Source organism: Ruditapes philippinarum, unplaced genomic scaffold (genome assembly GCF_026571515.1).
Source record: "Ruditapes philippinarum isolate M1 unplaced genomic scaffold, ASM2657151v2 ctg121_1_1_1_1, whole genome shotgun sequence".
In the NCBI taxonomy this organism is placed as follows: Eukaryota; Metazoa; Mollusca; class Bivalvia; order Venerida; family Veneridae; genus Ruditapes; species Ruditapes philippinarum.
The window spans coordinates 363274-375313 of record NW_026861840.1 but is presented as its reverse complement, the minus strand read 5'-3'; the positions used below and the strand labels follow the sequence as shown (position 1 = coordinate 375313).

General features: G+C 32.9%; 1 protein-coding gene across 3 annotated transcripts in view; it reads left to right on the top strand.

Moving 5' to 3' along the window:
- LOC132717022 (DNA damage-regulated autophagy modulator protein 2-like) overlaps positions 1-12040 on the top strand; it is a 48043-nt gene that overhangs the window by 5884 nt on the left and 30119 nt on the right. Inside the window, exon 1 of one of the 3 annotated variants that reach the window (XM_060700386.1) lies at positions 2921-3050. The exons of 1 other annotated variant lie outside the window; for it this stretch is intronic. In XM_060700386.1, the coding sequence (XP_060556369.1) occupies positions 3022-3050 (29 nt within the window). In that variant the 5' untranslated portion in view covers positions 2921-3021. Of the gene's footprint in view, positions 1-2920; positions 3051-3672; positions 3741-12040 lie in introns of those variants that run through there. One more of the 3 variants, XM_060700385.1, reaches the window with a different exon arrangement.

Sequence of the window (12040 nt, the reverse complement as noted above, 5' to 3'; positions counted from 1 at the left end):
GCCATATATTAGTAATTATACATCAATGTAGATTGTTAAATTATGGATATTTTTCATGTAAGATCAGGCAAATAAGGATTTATGAATTTTATTTCAAACTTTTTTTCTTTAGCTCGATTTACACGAAGTTCGGTAGTTTATTTTGAACAGTTTGGATGTTCTATATCTCAGAATTAAACAGCACTAAGTCTTGTTTTCTGTGGGAAAATAAAATTATACATGTGAGCTGGAAATTGGTTCGATTTTATTATCATTTGGATGAAAGGCACATGGACACTTGAACATTATACTTGGCTACCCGTTTTCTCAAAAGTGTATCTTTTTAATTTGATTAAGTAAAAATTCTTTAAATCGACCAATGGGCTTATCATATTTATGGAATCCATTGAACCCCGTACACACATGTATATGTATTTTGTAACTCCCGATCGAAAGTAGAAACGTTTACTCAGTCGTGAAGCACAGCAAAAATGCATGGTGATAGAGAAATGTCAGTTGATGATACGATAACATCTCCATATGTCATTTAAGACTTGCCTATGCATATTTTCCCTATAAATAAATACCATGGTCTGTTATCTGGGAGAATATTTGTCGTCTGTGCTGTTTTGAAATTATATTGAGATATTGTCCACTGCTGACGATTCATCTGTAAGTGTAGCTAGGTTTGCCTGAAAACACCAGTCGGAACCGTTCAAATTTTGTGCTAGGCGGCGTTCCTGCTTTCAACTTTACCGGGTGCGAAACCCTTTTTAGGCAGAAAAAATATTGCATGTGAAAAAAAGATAAAATGATCTATAGGTTGTGGTTCTGCCATGTTGCTCATACTTGTTTGCCTCTGTCATTCCTACATCAAACAAATCTTGAACAATGTCCGTGAAATCTTGGAACTGAAACTGCAAAACAAAAATGTTTTATTTTCAATTAACCTCACATGGACGACAATCACTCGCCTCTAAACACAGTGGATTTTAAGCCCGTCGCGGACTTTGGATTCTTCTATTATCAAGCTAGCTTACGAAAGGGTCGCTGCTTCAAGTTAAGTGTCCACTTGTGACAGAATTGAAAAAAAATCACAGTTCGTGGATCTGATCCCTGTTAATCTCCACAGTACGTGTGATTTAACTTTTTTTGTGGAAATGAGGTAAAGTGCAAACGAGTCGTTCATTAAGATGACATATAGTTAATTAATAATGAAGTTATGATAAGGAAGGTAGATATTATAAGTGAAATAGGTTAATATGATGGTGCAATACATATTGATGTAAATATATATTGATAGATTGTAGATGGTCATGCTGATAAAATCGTCCATCACATGAACTATTGTAATAAGGTATTTAATATACATGGAGATAGTAATAAGCTATTGTTTTCTGACCATACTTGCGGCTGTTAATGTTGTTAATGTTATTATGGTTTTTGTTGTTTATGTTGTTTATGATGAAAACTTGAGTGATGGTGCTGGTGACGAATAAGATGATGAAGGTGGTCGTCGAGGCGGTGATGATGATGATAAAAGTGATGATGAAAATGATGATGATGATGCTGTTGTTGTTAATTATGTTTACGGTGGTATGTTGTTGTTGTTGTTGTTGATGATGATGATGATTATGATGATGATGATGATGTTGTTGTTCATGATGTTTACGGTAGTATGTTGTTGTTGTTGTTGTTGTTAATGATGTTTACGGTGGTATGTTGTTGTTGATGTTGTTGTTGATGATGATGATGATGATGAAAGTTATGATGATGATGATGATGATGATGATGATGTTAGCGCTTTTGATGATGATGTTTACGGGGGATGATGATGATTTTGAAGACGATTATTTTACTTTTGATGATGATAATGATGATGATGGTTGATGATGCAGTCACTATTGCGCAATATAAATGATAACTTACATGTCCGCTTCTCTAATTACACTAGCGTACGGTAATATTCAACTCCAACTATGTCTTAAGGTGTGGCTATAGACGTTGCACGAGTATATGTATTATGTGTATAATTAAAGTCTATAGGTGTAAATGATCAAAATAACAAATTGAAACTGGCTAGTATATTTGTCATTGGTTTTTATATCCACGGGGTAATGTAGCGTTGACACTTATTGGTTAAATATATGACAAATACTTTGAAGTTATTTAAATGTTTTGAATTCTTTTTCGCTAAAGTTGACACAGTGTTATTTCAATATTGTATCATGCACCCTTAATCTGCAGAAGTGGACCTAATTGAATTTATTTCTGGACTTAATATCTAACTTCAAAGAACTAAAAAGGAAAAAAAACACGAAAGAAATAATTAAAGTAGTGAAAAGTTTCTTTAACTTCTAAAAATGTTGTTAACATTTTGATTATATTGCTAACCTTATAATTATTGTTAAAAGTTGGATTTTTGTGTGTGTTTTCTTAAACAAGCATCTGAATATGTAAGGAAGAATACGAATTTTAGTCAATAAAGAAAAGAGTTTAAAAAGTGACATTTAACCTTTGAATCTTCTTTTAGATCATAACCATGCATTAAAGACAAAGACTATGATAATATTGGGTATAATTGTGGTTGCTATGACGTCATAAGTGCCGCTTGTATATGTAGATCGTACTGATAAAGTGTAGTGTTCTAATATTCGGATACCGTACCTATATTTGGACGTTAATTAGGTACTTATAGAACTCAATTTATTTATCTTTACTGTAATTTGTTCAAGTTATTCTAAACTACAAAATTAACACAATGACTCTTTAACAAAGCATGTTCATTTAGGTAGAAAACGAGACAAGAATTTCTTCTTTCAGCGAGAGAATTTAAACGACAATGAACAAAATAATAAAATTGGACCATTAAGATTTTAATCTATCTATACGGCATCCTCCGTTTCCTTGTAAACGAGAAACCCGTCTGTGTACGAGGGTATTGTTCTGTATTATATACTTAGACGGGTATTCGTAAAGTGAAGGAGCATATAACTGTTAGACGCTAAAAAGCAAGGAATACTCTGGAAGAAAAGGTCGTATATGGATTCTAAAACTAGGATACCTGAAAGGTAATTTCAAACGACATCTTTGAGTGTTTTTTTTTAGATTCATATTTTTAAGTTAGATCTGTTTATTTATTTATTAATCTTCGCTCTTGAATTTTTAACTTTTTAAAAGTTCCGTATTTGCAAGGACACCAGAATATGTCAAAGTAGTGTTCATCTGTAACGCAATGTTTTTGGTATTTAATATAAGTCCAAATTTACAAAAAAAACTCATACACATATTTTAATGATATCACTGCTTTTTAATAGTGACGTCATCATAGGAATTCAAAATATTCGGAGTACTTTCTGAGTCACCGATAACGTCATTGTTTTCAATTGAAATTTAAACCCCAGTGTTTTTACAATGTTGCTGGACCTTCTCAAGATTGTTATCTGTTTGATGTCATGCCGCTTTTTGACAGTTATTGACTTATATCCTAAATAAACATACGTTGTACTCTTTTATATAATATATTATCAATTTAAATAAGATGGTTGCTCGACTTACCGGTGACCAATTACTGGTCAGAGCTGTCATTTAGGTGATATGTCGACTGACAATGTCATAAAATTAACATCTTTATTACTAGATTTCTCACGCCAGGTTAGTCGTAAGAAAATTATAGTATTGGGTCATTATTGATCATGTTAAAGGAATATGTCCAGTAAATCGGATCAATTCTGTAATAATTGTGGTTATATATCGAAACAGTGAGTTAATTTTTCATTTCTTATATATTTCTTTATATAATATACTTATAAATGAAATATTGATAAAATAAATTGCGTATTTTCATTTTCCGTATTTTCACTGTCAAAATTTATTTTTCACTGCAGTGAAATAATTATATTTTTTGGTATTTTCACTGGTGTGTTGCCAGACTACTTTCTTCTTAATTCAGCGATTTATGAGGAAGTCTTTCAAATTTGTAATGTCATTAGAGAAAATATATATTATTATAACAGAAAATTCAAGTTTTTTGTATAAATACAGGATTTATTTTCATCTTGTGATGCGAAAATTTTTGTATTTGACTCGTGACTTCAGCTACTTATTAAATATTTATTTTCATACCACTCGATGAAAATTCTGCATTTATAGAAAAAACTTAAATATTCTATATATATTTGATCCATTACATTTCAGAATATAACATCATTTTGAAGTTTGTTGATTATATGAAATTGTTTTATAATATTTTTATGTATTACCTTATTTGAAATGTAATTAATAGTTAACGAATTCTTAAGATTTAGCTTGCAATTGAATTTTATGAAATTAGTATTAATGTTAATTAAAATCTTTAAAAGTATACAAACTCTTCATGAAAATTATATCCATGTATTTTTATTGATATAAGGTAAACTGGTTCTTGAAATAAGTGGTGCAAGTAATTACAGTCTTAAAAGAATTCGTTTATCATAGAACCTCGTTTTGACCTGAAAATTGTTTTAACATCATTATTTTGACAAAAAGTGGCACATTTTCGTGTAGTTCAGCATTTGTTGAAGGAAATTAGCTAATTTGTCAGACGAGACATGGTTCTACATAGTTAAAATCTGTATTTAATGTTCCGAAACTTTACAAATGTTTTAATAAGTAAACAATTAAGGAATGGTTGCTGGAATTACTGACCATTATACTTCCCTGTTCTCTCTTCCGATAGAGGTGTGGAGAGAGGCATTATTTGATTATTTGAACGCAACGTTTGATACGCGTTTTTCCTTCTTAAATGCCGGCTAGATTGATTACGAAATTTAATTTTAGTTTTTTTATTGTTTTGTATTCCTTTTTACTTACTTTAAGTGCGTTAAAAGTCCAAAGTAAAAAAAAAATCAGTAAGGTAGAGGTGATGGATTAATATCTGGTTATCGTCTGCAAAAATATAAGCGGAAAGATAAATAGACAGTGAACATCAAGTGAATATTAATGATAATCAGGTGGTAGGTAATTTTTTAGCAGGCATGCCCCTTTCCATGATGTAGTTGTTTGGTTTTTTTGATGACTTATGTGGCCAGTATTCATCCTTGAGTTTTTTTTTGTTTACCTGAGAGGCAAGAGTTTATTGTCCTTAATCCGCATTATAATACCATACATTTTATTTAGAATTTGCTAGTTTTAACATGAAGCGTGAGTGGTCATAAATGATACAAGTTACTAATATAATTATTTTACATGTTTATATCTCTGATCGCCGCAAAACATTCACATCCATCCTATTTGTCACTCGTCCCACATCCATGGGTGATTAACACTATAAAATAATGAATGATATTTAAATTCTTTAACATAGTTTAAAAGAAAAAAAACTAAAATTGTAAATCATATTTTTATAAGTCTTCTCTGCGTACATAAAACTATCATATGCATTAATATAAAAATTTTAAAAACTTTTACTTCCTTCTGTAGTGAATATGTTGGGAGTGGCGCCATTTTGTTTAGGCGCGTTATTCTCAATTTAAGTACAGTTTCTGACCCCCTCTCCTTTGCTTTCAATCTATATGTAAAATGTATAATAATGGTTTCTTAGAAAAGAAGAAAAAGAAGGAAAAAGTAGACTCGGAATTGTGACGTCATATCTTTTGCAATGCTTACATAATTGTTCTTTATAATCTCAAAATTTTTATAATTACATTGTTATAAAATATATAACAAAGAAATAATATCGTTATTGTTTTAATGATGACAATTTTATAAACTACTGATCTTTGACTTCCATGGGTTAATGACCAATTAACGTTTAAATCTTTACGGCAACGACCACTTTACGTTAAGATTTATGACATTTTGAGAAATAAAACTGACCAGATGCCCGTCAGGTTGGGGTGATAAACTTACGTTGACGTGAAATATATCAGCTGGTATAGTAAAACTAATTAGAAGTATGCATAAAAATGCCTTTTGTTTGAACTATTTCTTTGTACTTTTTTTGGTTTCACCTGACCGATCATTGTTTCATAATTTTAACTTGTCCTAAATCTATAGATCTGTGTCACGTGCACATTTGACACGTTTTCCGGGGCTTATCGTAATATTATACTGCCCTCACACATACCTCGCGACCTTACTGCGTCCTTACTGCGACCTTGCTACGACCCAGGACGCAGCACAGTCGCCATGGACGCAGCAGGGACGCAGCGAGGTCGTAGCGAGGAACCCAAGGACGCACAAGGTCGCAGACCGTCGGCGACTATTTTGAACATGCACAAAACAGTCGCAGAAACTCTGCGTTCTTGCTGAGTCCTGGTTAGGTCGCCGTGGGATCGCATTGGAGTCGCCATAGTCGCAGCAGCATCGTAGTAAGGACGCAATAAGAACGCAATAGACGTAGTACACTCGTACTAAGGACACCGTAGAGTCACCGATGAAATTACAAGAAATTGCTCGGAAACCTTTGGCGACGCTATTTCTACACACTGTGAACCACTACCAAACTGCATATCTGAAGCGGCGACTGGGTCAACTTGTAGCACTTTAGAGACCCTCGCTCTTTTGCCTCGTCCGCTTCTCATCTTTGGAATAATATGGATGATTTAACTTAATACTAATTAAATATACGTCTTCACTCGTTGAAGGTCAGACTCAGAATGAAATTTTCTGGTAAAAAGTATTGTTTTTATAGACGTAGCAAGAACGTAGTAGGGTCGTCGTACAGTCGCAGGACAGTCGCCGGACAAACGCAATAGTCGTCGTAGAGTCGCCGTAAGGACGCAGAGAACATAGCACAGTCGCAGCTGGGTCGCCGATGATCGCCGTGGGGTCGCCTTGGGGACGCAATACAGTCGCAGTGGAAACGCCATGGACGTAGAAGGGTCGTATTGAGGACATAGAGAAAACGTACTGAACACAAGACTGCAGAGCCCCGGACCGTCTGCGAGAGAAATTTGAAAGAAAACCAACGATTTTCGAAAGAAAAATGCTATTTTACTAGTTTTCAGGTCGCAGTAAGGTCGTGGTTTATGTGTGAGGGCACCTTTATTTATTTGTGAACTGTTTGACGTACCAGTCGGATTTGTTATATACAACGGTCAGAAGGTCGTAGGGGAATAGAAATGGCCTACCGACAGCACTTGTTTTCCATGAAATTGTATTTCGAACTAATTTCCATGCATTGATAATACAAAAGTTGTTTCTCTCTCCAATAGCATTTCATGAAAAAGTGCTGTGCGATAAAAAACAACATGTTTTTCTATGTCATTTATAATGGTGCGCCATGTTCTTCAGGAAAGGAAGAAAAATTACACTTTCTTAATACATGTACTTACATAGAAAATGGCAGTTAATGCCTAAGCAATGCCATACAAAAGGACTATGTTTAGGCATAGTCAATTCATTTTGGTTTTTGATTTAATGGTCACGTGACTCTCAATGTAGTAATATTACAGATCATTGACAAATTGTCGGGGGAGGAGTAATTTGGGCGCTTTCTTCTTTGTTATATCAACAATTTCGACAAAGAATTTATCGATCAAGATTCGATCAAGAACGATAAATCTTACTGAATCTAAGAATAGCTTTGAAATTGATCGTATCGAATTTTGATCTTCGGTATCACAAGCTTTGTAAATAAGTTTGCATTGTCTACAAGGGCGTACATGGGCCTTCACGAGTTTTGCTGTAAAAAGGTGCGTAAATGGTTGCTTGTTTTCTTTCTTTTGGTTTGTTTGTTTGTTTCTTTCTTCTTTTGTTTCTTTCTATACCAATATTTTAATGTCAGTCGTCTAATTCATATGGATGGGCACATGCGCGAAGACTCTTAAGTTAAGATAGTGGAAAATGTTAGTTATTGCAAATAACTGGATTAATAAATGATATATTTTTTGTTTCTTGAAATTGGATATGACTTTATAAGTTATATTACACGGAGAAGTTTTGGAATTTTAAGTATAATCACGTGCGCGTGTAAAGCACGAGATATAATTAATTAAACATTTGAGTGTTAGCACTGACGAATAACTTGCCTGTGCCAACAGTGCGGAGCTCGAGCCAGGCCAGGTCTCTGTAGTCTGACGAGACTTTGGATATTATATGATTTCCACTCTCTTAATTTGTCACTTTATGTTCTAGTTTACAAAATTGCTTGAAATCTTTTTCAAATTAGTGAAACTTCTATGAATCTTAACGGACATTTATTTTAGCGAAAATTTTGATCCGACTAATTTTATCCCTTGCATTTTTTCTGATTTTTCAGTATGGAAAATAGTTTAGATCAAAGTGAAGCTTTTTGTTTTCTTTTTTCATTCATAGTTTCTTATTAAGAAAAAATGGAATATTTTTGATGCACATTCATGTGGCCCGAGTGGCCGAGCATTGTTCTGTTCTTTGACATCGTTATGTTTCACTATGTACTAAATACTGAATGAAAATGTCCGATCTAGATATGAAATATGTTATATTCTTTGAGTAATAAGCCATTTATATACTATCTATTTAGACAGTATTGTATCAGAACGTTACACTTATAAGAATGTTTTTATTGTGTTAGTATGTCGATCATGAATGAGGTATGTGAAGAAGTGTCCCCATTTCTCCAATTACGAACTTTAAAGAATCATCACGAATCACTTTTATTTGTGTGAATTGTATTTAAGTTTGTTTTGTTGATAGCCAGGGCATTCCTTACTTTATTGAAAGGTTTCAAAATATCAAAGACCCACCACGATTCTGTTTGACATCCTCTTTGCTTACCCTGAATTAGTGAATAGCCTTTACAAGACCAACCTCTTAACATTATATCAAACAGTTTGACCAGGCTATTGATTAGGAACCGTATTGAGCGACACAGTGCCATCATGACTCTCTTGTTTCATGGAATATTTTGTTCAAGTTAAATTTGAAGGTCGTGATTGGCCTTTAAAAGCAATTGAGTGTTAAGTATGTCAATTATTGATGAATACGTAGTTTTGTAAGACAAACAATGGGTCAATGTATAAAGATACTCTTTTATAATACATGTATTATAACAATATATCACCGAAAGTTTTATTTAATTTCCTTCTGTGTCATATTAAAGAGGCTCTCGCTTAGTTATGTCCGGTCTTGTCCGATTTTACGTAAAAAAATACCATGTTAAATTTTTGAATGCTGTCGGCACAGTAAGGCTAAACGGAAACAGCGAAGTATTTGGCTTCATTAACCGAAGTTGCGCTGTTGATTGACGAATCGTACACAAAATTTTAGTGTTATTATATCGTTATGTTTCATAAGCAGATGTTATTAGCATTGCTAATTATCAAAATAAATCGGCGCAAACATATAACAGCAACATTAACCTGTAAACAACAAAAATACACCATATGCAATGAGGCAATCAAAAAAGCTTTTCTTTTTCTCTTTTTTTACTTTTTTTTCTTTCCCCTTTTCTTTTCTTTGTTTTTCTTTTATCACGTTGTCCAAGTTAAATGACCGGTTTTAAAGTGAAGCCAATGCCTTTAATCCTGGTGTTGGTTGTTATTTTAGGCAATAACTTCCAATTTTCGCTATAGAACTATCCTTTCATGTCAGATACTTATAATGATGTATAATTATGTATTTTAAAAGGATAGTTCAATCAATGTACAGTAGAAAAGGGGCCTTTTCGTACATGAAGACGAAAATAAAATATTTGAAGACAAGGTAATTGTATTAAAGACGAATTGACCGAAATATGATCGCACATTTTGTTTTAAATGTGTGAAATTCAGTATCCTAATTACCGGTTTAAAATGGCTGACATTTTAACTTGAATTAAGAAGATAAATCAGACGACACTTTAGCGTCCCGCCTACACATGTTAATTAAAGGGAATATCGTCTGCTGACGGATAGTTAGATATTTATCTTATATATTTGGTATCATGATTAATGTAGATAGTTTAGTTAAATGGTGGCAATTGTAATAACAATCTTAACCATAGCCTTTATGATACTGTTGATACATGTATTTGTTCACAGGTATTTACATGTATCACAAAAATGCATCGAAGGTTAATCATCAGCGTTGTCGTCGTCATCGTCATCATCATCATCATCATCACAATCATCATCACAATCATCATCATCATCATCATCATCACAATCATCATCACAATCATAATCATCACAATCATCATCATCATCACAATCATCATCATCATCATCACAATCATCATCACAATCATCATCATCACAATCATCACCACCATCACAATCATCATCATAATCATCACAATCATCATCATCATCACAATCATCACAATCATCATCATCATCACAATCATCATCATCATTATCATTATCATCAACATCACAATCATCATCATTATTATCATCATCATCATCATCATCATCGCATTCATCATCATCATCACAATCATCAGTAACAACATCAACAGCAGCATCACCAGAAACAACAACATTCATTACCCGTCAAATTTTCATTATCATCATCATCATCACCCCACCAACATATTCATAAACAACATATTAAAATATTATCAATTATCACAAAAGTCATCATCATCATCGTTATTACCCCTTTAAAATTATGGACAGTTCCAAATTTCAAAGCAGGACGTGTTCATTTTACAATTTTAGTAGAATAAAGGTTAGAAATGTACATAAATGAATGGTTTGACCCCCGTACGTGTTTTTGACATGACCTTGATGTGGCATTGACCTTTCTTTCAACAGGTCCACCCTTTTTGCAATTGCTTAATCCACTGTGAATTAGTGACATGAAATTTATACTGTCCAATTAAAGTATGTCAGTTTTGTTCTAAAGGTATTATAAGTCATCCTAAATTAATCCCGTTACCAGGCCGTGTTTGGAGTGGAGGGACAAACATTTTGAATGATTGCTTAACTTCATATGGGAGATGTTTGTCCAGCCAGATAAATTAAAACTGACCATACTGTCAGCTGTAAGATTAAAGGAATTAGCCGCCGGAATAACATAGGGGACGCACTGTTTGTTGAATAATTTAGAGATTATCTTGTATGCTTTATCTTCTAAGTGCCATAAATTCACGATATTTTCATCAAAATTGAGAGATAAATACTTATTTTTATGTCCGTATTTAATAATGCAAAGCTACGCTAAATGTTGATGATTATGGGAAAAGTTAACGAGGAAAATGAAAAAGTGACTGTGAAATTTGCTGCTGCTGATGATGACAACGATTCTCGTATAGAACCTGTAAAGGAATTAGAGCAGCCCTTTCTTCCTGATAGGTATTGATTATTATTTACGTTTTGGAGCGTTAACGTAAACGTTAAGCGTTAACGTTATGTTTAGGCAACATTGATTTTAGTATTCACTATTTTTGAAGTATTTCCAAAATCGACGCACTTATATCTATAAAGTATTGATATTGTTCACGGATTATTATCATGGATGCATTATAATCACTGACGAATTATCCTCTTAAATGCATTATTGTCTTTAATGAATTATTATCTTTGACGCATTATTAGCTTCAACACATTATTGCATTTAAAACTGTTTAATGCAGTATAATTATTTTTGTTCATTTTTATTTGTAATGCATTATTATTTTAATGCATTAATTTATTTGACGTATTATTATATTAAATGCATTATTGTCTTAAAGTCAGTATAATTGTTTTAATTAATAATTATCTGCGGCGCATTAGTCCATTGAAGTATTATTAGCTCTTGATGCTTTCTAATGTCGTAACGGAACGATGGAAAATCTAACTTCGGTGTAAATTGATAAAAGATACATGTTTGTGACCTTGCATGCCTTTGAAAGGATCATATTTCTTAAATATCAAAACTTATTTAAAATGCGAATAAAATCAGCGTGTGGCAACCTCTTCTTATACTTTATAAATGTTACACATTTAGATGAAAGACCTTAAATATTTTCATACCTAAACTGAACACTTGCACCAATGTGTACCGAAGATTTTTGGCACGTGAACAGTGACAGTGACATTTTTAGTAAATATTAAGTCTAGCTCGACTATTGGAAGAATACTAGGGCTATTCTAGTCATCCGGGCGTCTATATAACATTTTGCATGCAACAT